Source organism: Nematostella vectensis, chromosome 6, assembly GCF_932526225.1.
Source record: "Nematostella vectensis chromosome 6, jaNemVect1.1, whole genome shotgun sequence".
NCBI classification, from domain to species: Eukaryota; Metazoa; Cnidaria; class Anthozoa; order Actiniaria; family Edwardsiidae; genus Nematostella; species Nematostella vectensis.
The window spans coordinates 11982689-12003716 of record NC_064039.1 but is presented as its reverse complement, the minus strand read 5'-3'; the positions used below and the strand labels follow the sequence as shown (position 1 = coordinate 12003716).

Below are 21028 nucleotides of genomic sequence, written 5' to 3'. Positions count from 1 at the left end.
TTTTGGGGGAAGGGGGTAAAAAAGCTGTTAACATTTTGCTAATTGGGGGTGGGGGTGGGAACTGAAAAGTAGAGCACTTTGTACATTATAGGGATTCCGGGGAATGCTTCCTGTTTTAAGTTAGCTTACCGTAAACGATCTAATAAACGCCAGAGGCATTTATTAAAGTCCATATTACCTTTCAAAGTTGATGGATTTGGTCAATTCTATATATTTTCATCTTCCAAGCGGTATGTGGCTTGTAACGCGCTTTCGCGCTAATAGCTCAAATCTGTTGAGGTATTTTGGTCAACCTTCGGAAAAAGGCCGTGAACTGAAAGGCCCGGGTCCAGTCATTTGGGACGTAGATCGATCAATCAAATTATATGAGAAAATATATGCGTGCGCTAAACCGATTCCTATCTTCATGTCTTCTTAAGTTATTGTTGAAGAACGTTGTGTGGTTACAAATTTTACCGTCATATTTATATCTCAACCTGGTAGGTAAATGATTATTTAACTTCAGTATACAAATCTGCAAAAATTTAGCATAAATTTTGTAGTCTATGAATTGTTTTGCATTGTGCGCGCGCGATGTATTCGCACCAAGAATGGCGACATTCTCACGAGCGCGTGCTGTTTTTAAAACCTACAACAAAAAGATATTTTATTTTCTTTGCTTTAAATTATTCTTCGCTTAATTGTGTGTAGCATTGCAATAGAAAACAATTCGCCAATATTTTGTTGTATTGCCGTTGATGAACTTGAACTGATTTAAGGAAAATATGTTGTTTTAGATTTTCACGCCAAAATTTGGAATTATTCACTCTATTCAATCCCCTTTCGCGCGGCCAGGAAAATGTTCAAAGATCTGTAGCAAATTCAAATTTCAATTCCCTTCAAATTCAATTCCCTTTTCAGAATTTGAAAGTTTATCTATGCTTTCTTTTGGCTGGATTTATATAAGTGAAAGGTTTTAAAATTTTAAATTTCGATGGTCCGAGGGGGGCGTTCAATAGATAGGAGGCGTTTATTAGAAAGAGGCGTTCATTACAAACTACAACAATATAACATACCAAGTGCAGTAGGGTTCTTATCTCAGTCAGGATCACGTTAAATTATAGCCTCCGTAGCAAGCGTTTCTTTACATTAAGCAAGTCTCCACGTTCCCTTTTTCTTGGCGCCTCTACTAGACGTAAAATTATTTCGTTTTAAATATTATTTATATTCTTCTTTACTTAGTGACATTTAAAAGTTTTTTTTTCTTTTGCAATTGTGATAACTAAAAATATCATTTTCGCTGCACACAATAAGATTCAAAGAGGGGGAGAGTCCGGTTGAATTCCCCCTCTGATTGGCGCTGTCCCATCGAAACTAGACTCATCAAATAAGCGCGAATGGCATTTATTTTATTTTATAAGTGCTTCAGGGCCGTCTGACTCCAATCCCAAAATGATCGGATGAGACGCCTTGTCCGGGTTTTAGGGAAGCTCTCCCGGAAAAAGCTTACCATTTCTGAAGCGATAAAACCATATAAACAATTTTATGAAAATAAGCTTGTATTGTTTATTTATAATTTACTTATTCATCATTAATTTTAACCCCTCCTCAAGTCCATCACCTTCTTGTGATTGTTTTGTATCATCACACTTCGTTGTTATCTGGTTATTATGTGTGATACACCATTATGCACCGACTAACGTGAACGAAGAGTTTACTATATAGAGTGATTTTCAAAATCCCGTGTAACAAAATGTAATTGTTAAAGTGCAATAGTCTAGCCAGAACAAAAGAGAATAAATACATTAAAGTGTATGAATACTAAATAAACCAAATAGTATTTCACGGGTTTTTGAAAACCACTCTTTAATTTTTCAATTGACCATATAACTGATGACACCCCGTCAAATGCCAATGACACCCCCCATCTTAAACACCGACACCCTAGTTATCTTGGCTGACCCTATACCACCTTCTCCCCCAGCAAGACAAACACAAGAGCATGTCCCACCAAAAGATCACTAAGAGACATCCCGTGAGCACCCGCGGGCCTCATGCACTACCCCAGTGCATCAAACACACATAAAAAGACAATAGAGACATGATTGATTTGTTATTTTTATAATTGTAGCAGTAGTATATGGCACGAAGCCTCATTATTCCCAGGTATATAGTAATAGTTATTAGTGGCCCTCGGTAATTATTTTTCTTAGAAATTCAACATTTCTTTCCTCGATAACAAATTTAGTTTTTTTAATTACTCACAGGAAGCTAAATGTACCGGAACGTTTTGCGTTCATCATTAAACTTATAAGCTACAAATGAGGTTAACCTGTACTCAGGAACGCTAAATTGTTCATGTATCTAACCTAAAGACCTGCAATCGTTAACATGAAGCGGTGTTAAATAGTGTGCTCTCCAAAGAGAATGATTGGGCTATAATTGTATAACCTGTAATTGCATTATTACAGTTATTGACTCAAAAAATTTTTATGTCTTTTCATTATTTAAATCATTATTTGATATCCACATTCTTGACTGACTTCACATAAAACTAAAGGATATCAGTTGAAAAGACATAAATGGGTGCCCATTCCTTTTTTTGCTCGATTGTAGGCGATGGAGAAAACCCAGAATTTGATCGTGCCTTCGCCATTGGGACAGTAGAAATATCCTCCTCTTTCCCTAAAATATTTTGCATGCCCTAGGCCATTTTGCACGGTGCCCAACCACCGCAAAGGGGGTTGATTTTTTACGCAGACAATATTAGAACATAAGGCAGGCTTCAAAAGATTATGCCATTTTCTAACATGATTAAGTATTTTTAAACACGAAAAACAACACATTTCATTAAATATCTACAGTAGCAAAAATAAACTCAATCTTTGATCACTATTAAAGCTGTTGTATTGTAAGATATATATCTAAACATCCAATTTATCCGTTATTGTAAATTCAACAACCAATCCTAAATAGGGAATCAATACACCAAAAATGGGTTGGAGACTAAATGATCATAATTATCATATCTCAGCCATTTGAGATCAGTACAACGCCAAATATAGAAAGAACCATATAAAGGGGTATTAAAAAATGAATAATACCACAATATGGACAAACGAGATATGAGTAAATCCAAATGTGGACATTACCAAATATGGACATTACTGAATATGGACATTACCAAATATAGACATTACTGAATATGAACATTACCAAATATGGACATTACTGAATATGGACATTACTGAATATGGACATTACCAAATATGGACATTACTGAATATGGATTGGTCTGCTGACTAGACCGCTTCCCCTGTAAAGACAATATCATTATCTTCTTTAAATACCAGTTATTATTGATTGGCTTGTAAGGGCGATGTAATGACTATACAAACTCATAGTCAATAGTGTTATGTTTCGCTGCCAAGGGGCAGCACTTGTTTTTTAATTACGTTGGTTACCTTGGTTACTTTGAACGACAGTTCAAACCTGACCCCTTGATCAAGTTGGGTTCCAAACTATTTTACTCGACGAATTGAAACTTGAATGGCTGGGCTTGTTATAGGTATACTACCCGCTTCCAAGATTATCTGACGCCTTCACACTTTCACTGTTACCAGCGAGTTTGCCTCCATAAGTGTTCGCCAGCGAGTGCGCAACCATAGGATGTGTCACGCGGAGCGCATTGGATTAATTTCGATATTTGAATGAGGTATAAGCTACCATTCCTAGCAGATCCAGATACTCCACGACTGTCAGAAGACTGGCACCGAGGAAGAGACCGATCTGTCCTCCGACGTCACCTTGGATACCAAAAAAGGGTAATGGTCATTTGATAAGCACGTGATGGTTCCTTGATAGGCACGCGAAGGTCGCGTGATAAGCACTTGATTGTTACTTTACAAATACGAGAAGGTTGTGTGATAAGCACGTGATGGTTACTTTATAAGCACGTGAAGGTCGTGTGATAAGCACGTGATGGTTACTTTATAAGCACGTAAAGGTCGTGTGATAAGCAAGTGATGGTTACTTTATAAGCAAGTGAAGGTCGTGTGATAAGCCCGTGATGGTTACTTTATAAGCACGTGAAGGTCGTGTGATAAGCACGTGATGGTTACTTTATAAGCACGCGATGGTCCATCCTCGCGTACACTCCAGGGGTATGAGTGGTACCTTGGCGCGCGAGGATGGCGATAGTCACGAAACAAACTTGCAACTACCGAGTAACCACTTAACAAACCAAAGTTACGCGCTTGACTTACCCAGCAAGCTGTATAGATCGTAGCTGGGGACTTGTTGCACATCAAAGTATGTCAGGTCTTCATAGTAGATCTTGATCTCAATCAAATTATCCCTACAAACATGTAAACAAATTGGCTCAAACAAAATAATACAACCAAACATTAAGACAGTGAATTGTTTGAAAACTAAAGTTGATATTTTCGGAAAAACTTTGAGTCACATGGATTAAATAACGTAACGCGAGAATTCAGGGTTATTGAAAAAGCCTTTTCACCTAAGATATCGCCTGTTCTCTTCGTCAGACCCCTTCAATCCGTACTCTTTAGCCAGCATCTTGGCGTAATTGTTGGCGGGAAATCGTGCGTAGGAAAGCTGCGCGGAGTACTCGACGCTGTTGCAAGCCACTGGACATTGATCCAGCTTGTTCTCTTCAAAGTATGCTGAGATGAGAAGTACTGAGTAAGTAAGGACAAAAAAGGCTTGGAGTACGCTAACACGGCTACCCCTCTTCCCATCGAAATAATCACCAGAAGAACTAGTATGCAGAAATGAGAAGTACCGAGTTAGTAAGGACAAAAAAGGCTTGGAGTACGCTAACACGGCTACCCCTCTTCCCATCGAAATAATCACCAGAAGAACTAGTATGCTGAGATGAGAAATGTTGAGTAAGTAGGGACATAGACAGGTTTGGAGTACGCTAACATAACTGCTCCTCTCCCCATCGAAATAACCAGCAAAGAACTTAACAGTATTATACACCAATTTCGATAAGGGTTGTCAGTGCACATGGCAAATGGCAGTTCTACGACCGAAAGTAACCATGCGCCTCGAAGAATATGGATAAATCAAAACAATTATTCATTGATGGTTTCCACTGCTTGGCTCTGACATTGCTGGACTTTATTTAACGCCTTTAATTTTTCGAATGATTAGTACCCATAAGCCATTTACCATTTGACATTCGCACTGACAACCTTTTGTGGAATAGGTGTATATATCGTTAGTATGCATAAAATACGTATAAGGGTGAATTTAGGTCCGCGACGCCGGCAACACAGGGCAAGCTCCCGCACTCGGTTACGGGTTTCGTGTAGTCTTTAGGACGTGATGCCGGCAAATAAAAAAATCCGCCAACCTGACTTCCTGATACTTGATCTAAACGGCCACTCTAATACCACGAGATTGGTGATATGGAGGTGTTTATGATTTTGATTTTGCCGGCGGCAGATGTCTCTTAAGCTGGTAACGTCAATAACATTGGATGCAACTCGGACCGAGGGTATAACTGTTGTCGTTGCTTAGGGCGCAAACAGTGCCGGCATCATAATATGTCACCATGAATACGGTCTACATACCCTTGACTTACCCCAAGCTTTCCACATGCAGGATGCCGCTGTTTCGTAGTCACACACTGGTATCTTGCCTTCCCCTGTAAAGCAACCACGGGTTAATGTTAAGGTTCATCGTGGAAACCATATTCCACGTATACGTAACATGCATTTCATCAGAAAAAGAAACTGAATGCAAGAAAAGAAAAAAGACACGAGAAAAAAAAAATTAACCAGTTTCGATAAATTACGAACTGGATTGCCTATGTCGATACCAGTAATGCCATTGACTGCAAAATACAAAATTATGAAAACTTAAATCATACTTGCAAAAAGCATTCAGGATCAGTTTATTCATATTACCCTCTTCCATTTTATTATTTTGATTTATCTAATTAAATTCGCTTAAAAGCATGGCAATTTTGATTTACCTGGCATAAACCAGTCTCGGCACCCGCAAAGGGTCACCACGTACTGCGTAAGCTTGTCCAGGAAACATTTCGACTTGCTATAGCTGTTAAAGTACTTCAACTCTGGCATCCCGCACATCGTCTTGTAAGGAAACGGCAAATTGGTCACCTTAAAATAACGCACAGACAGTTAACATACAGAAGTCCCTAAATGATGAGTGATTTTGTGAACGATTTCATAAACAATTCAGCTTGTATGGTTTTTTTAAAAAGTTTTTATTTTTTTGCATGCTTGGCGCATAAACACTGGCCATCGTTCAGAGTTTAGGTAATGCAACCGATTCAGATTTATTTATATATTTTATTTATTTAGAGGCTTCCTTCACACTTATATATAAAGATATACAACAAAATAAAAATAAAAAAACAGACAAGAATAAGTGCGGAGAAGGGAAGGCGAAAGGATACGAGGTCCCAGCGAGGCCTGCCCCGACACTACGGATACTTGAACACTTATCGATAAAATACAAAAACAGAGAGACTAATCAGCTGCAGAGACTTGAAAGTAACAATGAACGTAATACTTATTCATGACATTATATGTTTGCGTTTATTAAACTTCGTGGTTCAAAATATCGAACAATTCAAGTTACAATTTCATGGTTTATTTAGTAACTGATCTAGTGGGAACCGCGAAGTGGTTGCTATAGGCAAATTCAATTTATGACTATTCGAGGGCGTTTACAATGTTTCCGGGACTTCGCGTATGAGGCCTTGAAGACCAGTAGGAATGTGGGAAAACCTCATAGACATCGATTCTAGTATCATAGTATATGGATTTGTTGAAGAAAAAACGCCATGCAGTGGAAAAGAAGGAATTGTTCGCGCCGCGAGCCTTTAAAGGAAAAGGAGGAACCACGCGCGTGGACCCTATGGTTGTTGAAAAGGAGGAACCACACGTATTGAGCCCTGTGTACCTGCTCTTGCGTGGCTGTCTAAGCTTATAACAAAAGCCACAAACAGTTCGACCCACGCAATACAGCCATTACCCGGAAGGTTTGTTTCCAAAAAAAATTAAATTGGTCAGATATGTATCAAGAATTCGCACCACTTTTATGTTAGAAAAGAAATCTCCCATCCAGTGCAGGAGACAAGGTTGAGTAATAGCCTTTGAAAGATATTCTTCGAGGATTAATTGCTTGCATTATGTATGATACATGCCGATAACCCATGTTTTGTCGACATTTCGAGTTGAAAAACCATCGAAACAATACGGCCACACAAGTGTTACTATTTTTACCCAATATAGCAAGAATGAGAAAATACAACTCGGGCCTCTCGCGAGCGCCATACCAATTTCTATCTTATTTTTAGTAACAGCTTTTTTACATACCACGCACACGAGTGCAACACGACGCTTAGGAGCACAAGTTTTATTTAGCGCGCTTTGTGACTCTATTAAAATCCCGCGCGCGCGAAATAGAAAGTACACTTGGAGACACGCCAGGAATACCAATCTCAGTCTAAATGCGTCCATTGAAATTTGTAGAATCACCAAAGATACCTTGTATATACTGTATGTGTAGGGTCAATAATGACTTTATTTTTACGAGTGAATTTGTAACTAGTCCCCCGACACTTTCGTGCAGAAGGCTTTCAAGGTCAAGAAAGACATAAGCGTAAGGGAGAAACATAGCGCGCGCTAGGTGACAAGGGGTGAACAAGTCCCCCTTCTCAAAACCTGTTTTCTGCTACTTACTGATGTTGTCTTACTGACTGTAAGGGGCGCAGAAGGAGAAGGCGGAATTGGGCTTTTGGACAATAGCCATCCCATTTTTGTCATTTTTAAGTAAAAATTAGGTGATCCTGTATACTTTTCTTGAGCTTTGGTACCTAGGGTTCCCTTATCTTAGGAAGATTTGCGGCCCATGGTCATACCCCCAACCCCCCCCCCCCCCCCCCCCCCCCCACACTCGTGGGGCCCTTCTTGAACAAAAGAACACAATGATAGAATGTTTTGTTTTTTGAAGAGTTGTTGAAGAGAGGACCAAGTAAAAACTCTGCATACAACTAACAAATAAATTTGCTCTGGTAACGAACAAGGCACTCAAAACGAATTTTGTCTAATTGAAAAAAAAATTAAGACAGACAACTCATTTTGCTAGTGTGTTAAAGCGCCCAAAAACGAAGCTCAATGGAGCCCAAGTAAATTATATAGAACCAGGCCCACAAATATTTTGATGGAACCGCATAGTGGGCCGTATGCATAGATCAAACGGGACGAAGAATAAGTTAACCAATTACGGATCCCATGCTATTACTAAAAATAACCTTCACATTAAGGCCGCTCACGAAAACAAAACGAGCTTAGTTACAGAATATTTCAAGTAAATTATTACTCTTGTTTTCCATTGGGAAGATTGTACGATAATTGGTAACGGTTTGGCTGATGCACATCCTATGTATCGCGCCCATCCCCAAATTTTTAAGAGTTAATTTTCAAAAAGCCTTCCGACTTTTTATTTAATGAAAATTGTGGCGGCTTTCTAGCGGTTAGAATGAAATACAAACCGGTAGACCAAATCTCCCGTAGCTTTAATGGCACGACAAGGCTTAAAAGGTGGACTCTCGCTTTTCCGTTTTTTAGTTTTCTTCCCCTAATATAACTCAATACCGAATAATCTAGGAACGTATCAATGAAGTAATGCCATGAGAACCGATCCACGGTAAAAAAATGCAGCCTTGGTACAAATTACAAATATATACAAAACCGCGCCGCTTTAACTCCAGGGTAACAAAATATTTTTCAATTAAAAAACGATTTTGTGACAAATGAATGCTCTGTTATAAGCTGATTGGCTTATATTGGCTTCGCGTCCTACCGTTACATTACGTATTTTAGCTACTTTTGGTTAATGTGTAAAATAGAATTGTTTTTTTGTCTGATATTCTTGAATAATTACATAATATCATTGAAGCTTATTTTCTAGTAATGCTAATGGGAATAGATATAATTAAAAGATAAAAAAGATACAAAATGTTACATAAGTAAAATAAAAAAATGTTGATTTAGCCGCCAAAAAGTTGTTATAAAACTTAGTACAACTCATTCGCGCTTATTTACCTTGTATTCGTGTATATGCAGCGATTAGGAATAGAAGAGGAGGACGCGAAAACCAGCTGAGCATGCAAAGAGAAATGTAAATATTATGAGATAGTTTCAACTAACCTAGCGATCGGAATCAAGCTCTCAGGCGAATTCTCTTAGTTCTACACTAGTCTAGCAATGGATTCTAGCGATTTAGAAAACGGTAGTACATAAAACAATTTAAAGCAGTGCCAATGGGTTAATTGAAAAAGGGGAAGAAGTTTTGCCGGAGGAAGTCCCCGAAAGACGCTAAGAATAAAAAAATATCGATGGAAATAGAAAAAAAAAAATTAAATTTGAATACTCAAGTATCCGAACTAAATGTTCTTATTTTACATTTTCTTTTAGTATTTTTTATCCATTTATTTTTGCATTTGGCCAAGACCCAGGTTCGGTTCTGTGCAGCCATAATAAGGCATTAACATGGAAATCATCGTACACGTTTTTGTTTTCGTAAACAAAAACCAATTGCATAAATTCGTAACAGCAAGAGGTGAATATCCGAGCTGAATTGGAATATAGGTGAAACGACGTCCTTCGCTGCATATAACACCAAGAAAAACCTTTCTTAGCACTATTAATTAGCAAAGGCAAAGCGGAACTAAGTGGTAATTACTGCAAAACGAGAAAGAAAAGATGCAATTAAAAATTGGCGACGGCTGTATCAGTGAAAACAATATAATTGCATGAGGACGCAAAAGCAAAAAGGAAAAAAAATCGATAAAAAGGATGATAATAAACCTGGCTGATACCTTATTTTTCTGAGATTGATTTATACGCTATCTATAATAAAGAAATAAAAGGGGTTGCTCGCTGTTATGGCTTTGATAGATAGTTTTGATTGTAGATAGTGCTTATGCCTGACCTAAGAATTTCACCTCAAATGTAATCGATTTCGGCGCGAAGCCCCTGGAATACCGTTTGAATAAATCTACTGTTTTTGTCACAATAAATATTAATTTGAGGTAAGTCGGTTAATAAAATTCATTCAAAGGATTTTACCCCATACCGGAGATAGTTGTGCCCTTAATGGAAAGCAGTTATTCTGATTTCTTCCGTTGCTGTCTATGCATAGCGCACTGAATGTTTACTTGACTGACAGTATCTCATATGGAAGCTGCGTAAAACATTTTGCCCTTTGTGCGTTTAAAGCCGCAGATTCCAAATAATTGCGACTCCTGATTATTTGCTTAGTTCCTTACAACATATATTTTGCGTAATAAAACTCTAATTTACTTCATAAAGGCCACCGTAATTTCCTCACGAGATAAGCAAAATAAAAAAAGAAATGAAATAGTTATTTGTATAAGCAGTTCCTGGATCACCATAAGATACGCCAAATAAACGCAGTGATTTTGCGTAGTTATAGGAATGATACCTGAGTCACGGGAGAGTGTTAAGACGAAGCACAGTGAATAAAAACAATTGTTTTGAGCTGCATTAATAATAAGGACGAACTAATTTTACCTTTGTTCGCTTGAGTTCCATGTAAGACGTGAAACCCGGGGACACCGAAAGACCTTGCATTTTGACTGGCGTCTCTCCTTGGTCATGTAGAATTACCTTGAATCCAGCGTTTTTAACATCATAGTAATACTCACTGTGTTGAGTATCTATAACCAAGCGTAGCCCGTTTTCCTCGCCTACATTTGACATACTCAGTATGGGATCCTTTCTCCCGGAATTGAACGTGTAACATGTATCCCCATCCGCACTTTTGAAAGACGTGAAATTTTTCCACGAGCATTTCCCATGCTTCTGCCAAGAACATTCCTTGATCATATCTGGCAATCGATGGGCTGCCTCCTTCAAAGTTCTCTGCATAAGTTCGCCGGTTAGCTGGCTTTGTAAATGCGAGGTATTTCGTCCCTCGAGTTTGCTAGCAACGAAGATTTCGTTCATCAGTGTCCCATTCATCTTGGACATCCTCGCGTCGTTGTAATTGCACATGGAAATGGCGGGGAAAGGAAGGCGTTTGTCGTACACCAAAAGAGTAGTAGTAGTAAATGGGTAGTCAAAAAAGTTTATAAAGCTCTCGGTGCATTTTTCAAAGAACATTGCAAAGGCGCCAAGCAGTAAAAGGCTCCAAATGAGCCTCCTCAGAGGTGGGTTACCAGCGAAACAGTAGTGAAACCCGTGCAAAGTGCAGCCACCGAGAAAATTCTCCCATAGTTCCTTAACTTTTGCCCGCTTCTTCCTTCCGTCAAGGAGTTTTTTGCAGCCGCCATAATCATTATCTTTCAGGCATTTATCATAGTCGTTTTCTGGGAACTCGCTGCGCGGCCATTTGTTTGTGAGAGACTCGGCCACGCTCAACTCTTTGCCATTATTTTCAGATTTGATGTACACTACTGATATATCCTTTTTGCAGTGGTTACAGAAGGCGTAGATAGATCCCGCTCCTTGAGGCGCCTTATCATCGCTACCCTTGATGATAATCTTAACGTCACCACCATCCTCATCCTTATCGTTCTCTTTCATGCTTATAACCGTTTGGGAATCAAGTCCGTGAAACAGCGTTTCGGTTCCGGCTCCGTTCAAACATCAGTCCGAAACGTGGCAAATCTGAACGGAATATCCCGAATTGTTAGATTATCTAAGCCTTGACATGACTGACTACAAGCTTATATAGGACACTATATCCAATTGAAGGAGTTAGAGTCTCGCAGATCGGAAATATGCCGGAGAAAAGAAGAGCCAATCATAGCGCTTCCCTCACACCCCATACCTGCAGCTCCAGCCAATTACAAATCACATCTGAATTGCAAAACACGTCATAACATACTTCGCGGCTCTCTGATTTTATTTTCTACTAATTATATTACAACTTGCGAGACCCCGCATGGCAGGTGCAGCGAACAGAGAATGTCATTGTTTAAATCAACAATTATATTATAATCGGATATCTCCGTGAAATACCGGGGACTCACTCCAGGGCACTGCCTGTTTGTGAAAACGTAATTCGTACAAAAGCTGCATAAAGGGCAATAAGAGGTTCTTCATGAAATAGTTTTGTCTGGGTTCTCTCCACCCTTGAATGTTTTATTCATGCTACCTAGAGTAGCACTTTGCGTGGCAATGTTGTTGTATCAATCAACCAACAACTAACAAGGGATCTGGTGATAAATTGTTTTCTAAACAAGAACCAACTTGGTTGAAAACGTCACTCATATAAACACATCAACTGTGTAAGATAACAATCGATGTAGCACGTCTTGGGGTTTAACATTCATTTTTTGTACAAATTTTAAGTAGATTGGTTTGTGTACAATTCCATGCGTGATTAATAATTCACCGGCTGAATTTCTAACAGGTATTGTTTCGCAGGGAACTGAGCGTTTTAAGGTGATTTCATTCCAGTGCTTTCAAATAACGTTTACGCCTGAAAGTGCAAGGTATGAAAGGTCAGTTTTTTTCGGACCATGCACTGGTAGCAGCTCTCTCGCGACAAATTGATGGCGACACAGGCGCCCAAACCTCTATTACAAACTCTAATCCCGTATTCACGCTCTAAGACCGACAAATTGGACCATTGATAACTGGATATTGTAATGGGTTCTGATTGTGAACTCTGAAGTTGAGTGTGAAGTTTGCCTCTAAGGGGGGACTATTTTGACGTCAGGAAACTATTCAAGTAATAAATAGTAGTTGATGGCGACCGCAACATTTGAGAAAACTTCAGGAAAACACAAGTAAATCACCAACAACAGCAACTCATCAACAGCAGGAAACGATAATAATAACCTAAATCCACCATTTGCACTCGGTTTCCTTCTCCCCGTGGCTATTATTGTAATCCTCTATTATGAAAGCATCGTTTTATCGTTTTGTAATAAAGGATTTCTTTAAAGCGGTAAACTGTTAAGGGCTTATCACGATAGTAAAGCCACAAATCACAAATAATTCTCCCGTAGTAATAGAAGTGCCGATCACGTATCACGACCGGATTAAGCTCGGTTTTCTGCGTAAAGTTCTCGACGGTTTGCTAACCTGGTGATGGGCGCGCTAAATATTTGCCTCGGGTGGCCAATTGACGGCAGCTATTCTTTTAACAATATCAATAAACTGAAGAATTTTTCTTCTAAATATTTTATCACGAATCATAAGAAAAAGCAAAACAACTGACACAATTAAAACACAAATTATTCTTTGCTAGTATGCTATGAACAGCTTTATATTGTTACCAACGAAATGAATAATAAAGGTGTATACTGTAGTTTTGTGGCGAGCCCTTCCCAAGGTAAAGGGTGGGTAAAGCGTGAGCAAACCTTTTCCTTAATATTTAGTTCGCAAATCACGGTATTATAATCAAATCAAAATCTACTCTTTAACGCCTCTGGGAAACAAAGCGTGCGCAGCTTGAATTTTTTAAAAGCTGCAGGGTTTCAGGTTTTAAAAGGGAACCACACATTCTGGAAGAGTCTAATTTAAATGATAGCACAGGAAAGGGGACTTGAGAATTACTGCAGTGCTGTTTTATGAGCAATTATTCGTTACAAAATATTAGTATTAGATTGTGTGCTCCCCCTTACGGAGGGAGTTTACACACAAACACCCACGCACACACCCGACATTTCCAATGACACTTTCAATATTCCGGAAATCCGGAAATAAATGGTATCGCAAGATCGGCTTAAACGTCCGGTCATGGGTGAGACCAGCAGGTTTTGTCAGGGTAATAGCACCATCCATTGATAGAGATCAAAGAGTTAGCTGTTTTCTTAGTTTTCTAGAAGGATTATGTTATGATTGTTTGTACGTTCGGTTCAACCGAACGAAAAGAACGCATCCGTGTGCAGTTGTAAAAGATGATGATTATAAAGAAGCTAGGTCAGTAAGTTAATTCTACTCGTGCAAGTAAGGTGACAAAGTTGTGCTGCAAGTTCATCCAAGGAGAAGTGTTGGGAACTGAAATCACACCTAGGTGTGGTGGAGAAGAACAAAAACTGCACATGATACGAGATAACATACCTTACTACACTTAATTTTCGAGTCACTTTAATTTCGCGATTTTAAAAGATTCGCGAAAATAAAGTGACGCGAAAATCAAGTGTCGCCTTAAGTGAAGCCTTTGGGGGAATATTGGCCGTTTAATAAGCTTTATGAAAACACCTTGTCTATCTAGTCATCTAATGCACATATAGTACGGTAAGGGGTTGAGTTTGACTATTTATAGATTTTTATGAATCTAAGTTTAGCCAACGCATCTATTTGTTACAAACTGTTTCAGTTTTGATGATTACAGCACATTTTAATTCCACTTGTTTTGCTTGATTTTATTATCCCATAATCGCGAAAAAAAAGTGATCTGGTTTTTAAAAAATAGGAAAATCGCGAAAATAAAGTGTCGCGAAATATCTCCATTAAGTGTAATAAGGTAGAGTACGAATCAGTGTTGGATTACAAGTTACATGGACAACATGTACCTATGGACAACTGTTTCCAAGACTTCATTGGACAAACAAGAAGGGGGTAGCTTTAGTGGGATGTTTAAGACTCTGTTCCCCTGAAACCTTTGGAACAACAATGCCATCGGTTTCTATATAGGGAGGTGGTCCCTGAACGGGATGCAGGTATGTACGCCTTGAAGTGGTAAGCATGGGCCAGCTTCTATGCTATCAGCAAAAAGAAAATCTAAAAGACAGCAGATCAGTTTCTAGAGTACAGCGAGGCAGTCTCCACTCTTCTTAGGAATTCTAGTTATGTAGATAACTTGAGAGCCGTAGCAGGCCATGTAAGATTTGGGGGGGGTGCACAATACAGAAACATTAAGAAAATATTTGAGGAGGGGCACAGCCACGCCCCTATTGGTCATTTCCTTATAATTTTGAAAATATTGGGGGGGGGGGGGGGCACGTGCCCACAGTGCTCCACCTCCTGCTACGGCCCTAGTCACGAGGCCACGACAGTCACCAAGGATGCGATGCTGGCCAAAGGCGGATTCAAGGTTAAATATTGACAACTCGGTGGAGAACCTTACACTCGTGTTTTTCCAACGTATACCTGTGGTAGCACCTGTATCAAAGTTTCTATCACCCAAACGGGAGATAAATGCGACGGTGCTGTCAAAGAGAGGTCGCAAGGTCATCGAGAAAAATATGGGGCTGAACTTCGAGAGAGTTCCCTGGGTCGCACATAGTTGAAAACTGGCAATGCTGGTAAAAAAGAATTACCAACTGTGCAAGCTACGGGAGTCCACTTTGCTAGAAAAGCAGATGGGTCCGCTACCGGACACTCCTGAAAGAATATCTACAGAAACCCGGCTCGCAACTGGCCGGGGCGGACCCGCAAACTCAAAGAGGCTTTGTAGAGAATGCCAAAATGGACGGAATGATCTACACAAGGGTCTTGCAGACAAAGGTTTGACGTGGGTGGCCTTGCAGACATAACTTGGTATCGGGGGACGGTCGAGGCCCTGGTAAAAGGGGGCTTTCGGCAATCTTACAAGCAGAGATTCTGACATCAACGTCCTGAGGCCCAATATAGTCTGCTCCTGGGTCGAGTTGTCAGCCCACCAGATTACGCGTGTATCGACAAGATATCAACTCAGGCAGTCACGTACGAATTTCTGTACGCCTCAAGGCTGTTCGAAAGGTATGTTGCTAGGGAAATGTCGATTTGTTGATTTGTTAGAAAAAATGTTTTACTGCTGAAATTGGCCCAGTGGACTAGTGACTCATCGGGCAACATATTGATGACGTCAATGACGTCATTGGATGACGTTATCACATCAGGGAGAAAACGTTTATTTACATTTCCTTTAATTATTTTTGAAAGGATTTTCAGTTCAGAGTATTCAGTATTCCATTCTGAACAAACGTGAGCATGGACTTAAAAACAATATTTTAGACCAATTAATGTGCACGCCATTGGGGTATTTTAGTCATATGTTTTTCATTTTGACCGGTATGCCTTGTTCCATGCTCAATTTTAACAAAAAAGGGTAAACAATATTTCCGTACCCAAAAATTGCCCCGTTTAAAAAATTTAGGGTGCCATTTTACCCTTTTTTGTGCGCCGGAAGCTGTTTTTAACGCATGCGCTGTGGCCCAGACTATTTGGAGACGCGGCAGCTTAGCCACAAATCAAGAGCACGGCGCTCTCCACGCTCGTTTTTTTTTTGGACTCGCAATACATGGAAAATGATGTTTTACCGCGCTAACAATGTTGGATATACTGGAAACAGGTTCGCAGGCGCTGGTTGTTTTGACTGTTTGAGAGGTCGGCGAAAGCGACCGGAAGTGCAGCGGCGCCAGAGACATCACTGTCTGAAGAAGCGTGCATCGCCTGGTATTGTTGGTATCCGTGGACCATCATGCTCATCAGGCAGGCCATAAGTTAAAGGAAGAATTTGGACTTTAGTTTCTAGACGTTTATTGGCATTGGTTATTATATAGGTGGTTAAAGCGTCACTCCCCCCTCCCAGTGTTCCGGTAACCGGGGAAAAATAATATCGCGCGATCGTCCCATACGGCTGGTCAACGGTGAGATCAGCATTTTATTCGGGGTTAACCGCGCCATCCATGGAAGAGATCTAATTGCTAGTTTTTTTTTTCTAGTTTTGCATATCCGGAACATGGATGTCACCAGGGTGTAGGGGAGGGTCCAAAGGGGGAGGTGCACATAGCGGCTAAAGGGGCAGGGATGAAATTTGCAGAAATAACAAATTGCTACTAAGTTAAATTTGGTATAATCTAGAAATTTTAATTAATTAGGAATGAGTCAATATATACAGAAGGTAATGCACCACGAGTGCGCAGTTTTGCAGCACGTGCGTGTGTATATAGTAAAGTGTATGCCGTGATAACGTGAAAGGGTGAAAAGAATTAGGTGTCTGATGGGTCGGCAACGATATAACCCACAAAAAATTCAAGCAATGCTTCGGGTAATGGATTGTTGCAATTACAATTACATGATGTGGGTCGTGATGTAAGGAGTGTGTGGTCCATGTCGAAGGAGTATATGGGTCGTGATGAAATGGGTATTTGGGTCTTGATGTAAAGAGTATGTGGGTGATGATGTAAAGAGTATAAGGGTTATCATGTAAGGGGTATGTTGGTCGTGATGTAAGGGGTATGTAGGTCGTGATGTAAGGGGTATGTGGGTCGTGATGTAAGGGGTATGTGGGTCGTGATGTGAGGAATATGTTGGCCGTCATATATGGGTATGCTGTTCGTGATGTAAGGAATATGTTGGTCATGATGTAAGGAATATGTTGGTCGTGATATAATGGGTATGTTGGTCGTGCTGTAACGGGTATGTTGGTCGTGATATAAAGGGTATGTTGGTCGTGATGTAAGGGGTATGTGGGTCGTGATGTAAGGGGTATGTGGGTCGTGATGTTAGGAATATGTTGGTCGTGATGTAATGAGTATTTGGGTCGTGATGTAAGGGGTATGTGGGTCGTGATGTAAGGGGTATGTTGGTCGTGATGTAAGGGGAATGTAGGTTGTGATGTAAGGGGTATGTTGGTCGTGATGTAAAGGGTATGTGGGTGGTGATGTAAGGGGTATGTGGGTGGTGATGTAAGGGGTATGTGGGTCGTGATGTAATGGGTATGTGGGTCGTGATGTAATGGGTATGTTGGTCGTGATGTAATGGGTATGTTGGTCGTGATGTAATGGGTATGTTGGTCGTGATGTAAGAGGTATGTTGGTCGTGATGTAATGGGTATGTTGGTCGTGATGTAAGGGGTATGTTGGTCGTGATTTAATGGGTATGTTGGTCGTGATGTAAGGGGTATGTTGGTCGTGATGTTAGGAATATGATGGTCGTGATGTAATGAGTATTTGGTTCGTGATGTAAGGGGTATGTGGGTCGTGATGTAAGGGGTATGTTGGTCGTGATGTAAGGGGAATGTAGGTCGTGATGTAAGGGGTATGTTGGTCGTGATGTAAAGGGTATGTGGGTGGTGATGTAAGGGGTATGTGGGTGGTGATGTAAGGGGTATGTGGGTCGTGATGTAATGGGTATGTGGGTCGTGATGTAATGGGTATGTTGGTCGTGATGTATTGGGTATGTTGGTCGTGATGTAATGGGTATGTTGGTCGTGATGTAAGGGGTATGTTGGTCGTGATGTAATGGGTATGTTGGTCGTGATGTAAGGGGTATGTTGGTCGTGATGTAATGGGTATGTTGGTCGTGATGTAAGGGGTATGTTGGTCGTGATGTAAGAAGTATGTTGGTCGTGATGTAAGGGGTATGTGGGTCTTGATGTAAGGAGCATGTGGGTCGTGATGTAAGGGGTATGTTGGTCGTGATGTAATGGGTATGTTGGTCGTGATATAAAGGGTATGTTGGTCGTGATGTAAGGGGTATGTGGGTCGTGATGTAAGGGGTATGTGGGTCGTGATGTAAGGGGTATGTTGGTCGTGATGTAAGAAGTATGTTGGTCGTGATGTAAGGGGTATGTGGGTCTTGATGTAAGGAGCATGTGGGTCGTGATGTAAGGGGTATGTTGGTCGTGATGTAATGGGTATGTTGGTCGTGATATAATGGGTATGTTGGTCGTGATGTAACGGGTCTGTTGGTCGTGCTATAAAGGGTATGTTGGTCGTGATGTAAGGGGTATGTGGGTCGTGATGTAAGTGGTATGTGGGTCGTGATGTAAGGAATATGTTGGTCGTGATGTAATGAGTATTTGGGTCGTGATGTAAGGGGTATGTGGGTCTTGATGTAAGGAGCATGTGGGTCGTGATGTAATGGGTATGTTGGTCGTGATGTAACGGGTATGTTGGTCGTGATATAAGGGGTACGTGGGTCGTGATGTAAGAAGTATGTGGGTCGTGATGTAAGGAGTATGTTGGTCGTGATGTCAGGAATATGTTGGTCATGATGTAAGGAATATGTTGGTCGTGATATAAAGGGTATGTGGGTCTTGATGTGAGGAGCATGTGGGTCGTGATGTAAGGGGTATGTTGGTCGTGATGTAATGGGTATGTTTGTCGTGATATAAGGGGTATGTGGGTCGTGATGTAAGGAATATGTGGGTCGTGATGTAAGGAGTATGTTGGTCGTGATGTAAGGAATATGTTGGTCATGATGTAAGGAGTATGTGGGTCGTGATGTAAGGAGTATGTTGGTCGTGATGTAAGGAATATGTTGGTTATGATGTAAGGAATATGTTAGTCGTGATATAAAGGGTATGTTGGTCGTGATGTAAGGGGTATGAGGGTCGTGATGAAAGAAATATGTTGGTCGTGATGTAAGGGGTATGTGGGTGGTGATGTAAGGAGTATGTTGGTCGTGATGTAAGGAGTATTTGGGTCGTGATGTAAGGAGTATATGGGTCATGATGTAAGGTAAGGAGTATGTTGGTCGTGATGTAAGAAGTATTTGGTTCGTGATGTAAGAAGTATATGGGTCATGATGTAAGGGGTATGTGGGTCGTGATGTAAGGGGTATGTGGGTCGTGATGTAATGGGTATGTGGGTCGTGATGTAATGGGTATTTGGGTCGTGATGTAATGGGTACGTTGGTCGTGATGTAATGGGTATGTTGGTCGTGATGTAATGGGTATGTTGGTCGTGATGTAAGGGGTATGTTGGTCGTGATGTAAGGGGTATGTTGGTCGTGATGTAAGGGGAATGTAGGTCGTGATGTAAGGGGTATGTTGGTCGTGATGTAATGGGTATGTTTGTCGTGATATAAGGGGTATGTGGGTCGTGATGTAAGGAATATGTGGGTCGTGATGTAAGGAGTATGTTGGTCGTGATGTAAGGAATATGTTGTCATGATGTAAGGAGTATGTGGGTCGTGATGTAAGGAGTATGTTGGTCGTGATGTCAGGAATATGTTGGTCATGATGTAAGGAATATGTTGGTCGTGATATAAAGGGTATATGGGTCTTGATGTAAGGAGCATGTGGGTCGTGATGTAAGGGGTATGTTGGTCGTGATGTAATGGGTATGTTTGTCGTGATATAAGGGGTATGTGGGTCGTGATGTAAGGAATATGTGGGTCGTGATGTAAGGAGTATGTTGGTCGTGATGTAAGGAATATGTTGGTCATGATGTAAGGAGTATGTGGGTCGTGATGTAAGGAGTATGTTGGTCGTGATGTAAGGAATATGTTGGTCATGATGTAAGGAATATGTTGGTCGTGATATAAAGGGTATGTTGGTCGTGATGTAAGGGGTATGTGGGTGGTGATGTAAGGGGTATGTGGGTCGTGATGTAAGGGGTATGTGGGTCGTGATGTAATGGGTATGTGGGTCGTGATGTAATGGGTACGTTGGTCGTGATGTAATGGGTATGTTGGTCGTGATGTAAGGAATATGTTGGTCATGATGTAAGGAGTATGTGGGTCGTGATGTAAGGAGTATGTTGGTCGTGATGTAAGGAACATGTTGGTCATGATGTAAGGAATATGTTGGTCGTGATATAAAGGGTATGTTGGTCGTGATGTAAGGGGTATGTGGGTCGTGATGTAATGGGTATGTTGGTCGTGATGTAAGGGGTATGTGGGTCTTGATGTAAGGAGCATGTGGGTCGTGATGTAAGGGGTATGTTGGTCGTGATGTAATGGGTATGTTGGTCGTGATATAAGGGGTATGTGGGTCGTGATGTAAGGAATATGTGGGTCGTGATGTAAGGAGTATGTTGGTCGTGATGTAAGGAATATGTTGGTCATGATGTAAGGAGTATGTGGGTCGTGATGTAAGGAGTATGTTGGTCGTGATGTAAGGAATATGTTGGTCATGATGTAAGGAATATGTTGGTCGTGATATAAAGCGTATGTTCGTCGTGATGTAAGGGGTATGTGGGTCGTGATGAAAAAAGTATGTTGGTCGTGATGTAAGGGGTATGTGGGTGGTGATGTAAGGAGTATGTTGGTCGTGATGTAAGGAGTATTTGGGTCGTGATGTAAGGAGTATATGGGTCATGATGTAAGGTAAGGAGTATGTTGGTCGTGATGTA

General features: G+C 40.6%; 1 protein-coding gene across 1 annotated transcript; it reads right to left on the bottom strand.

The window, feature by feature from the left end:
* Window positions 1-2084: 2084 nt before the first annotated feature.
* LOC5520912 (acid-sensing ion channel 1B) lies at window positions 2085-11802 on the bottom strand. The gene is made up of 6 exons (XM_032366203.2): window positions 10578-11802; window positions 5984-6131; window positions 5591-5653; window positions 4499-4664; window positions 4245-4336; window positions 2085-3785 (listed from the first exon to the last, which is right to left on the bottom strand). Exons 1-6 carry the CDS (start codon window positions 11589-11591, stop codon window positions 3673-3675), a joined length of 1596 nt encoding a protein of 531 aa, XP_032222094.2. The 5' UTR covers window positions 11592-11802; the 3' UTR covers window positions 2085-3672.
* Window positions 11803-21028: the final 9226 nt, after the last annotated feature.

Coding starts and splice junctions, on each gene's coding strand:
- LOC5520912 (XM_032366203.2), bottom strand. CDS start 11,591: ATGAAAGAGAACGATAAGGATGAGGATGGTGGTGACGTTAAGATTATC. Junction 4,337..4,498: donor GAGAACAGGCGATATCTTAG/GTGAAAAGGCTT, acceptor ACATGTTTGTAG/GGATAATTTGATTGAGATCA. Junction 3,786..4,244: donor CGATCTATACAGCTTGCTGG/GTAAGTCAAGCG, acceptor TTGGTATCCAAG/GTGACGTCGGAGGACAGATC.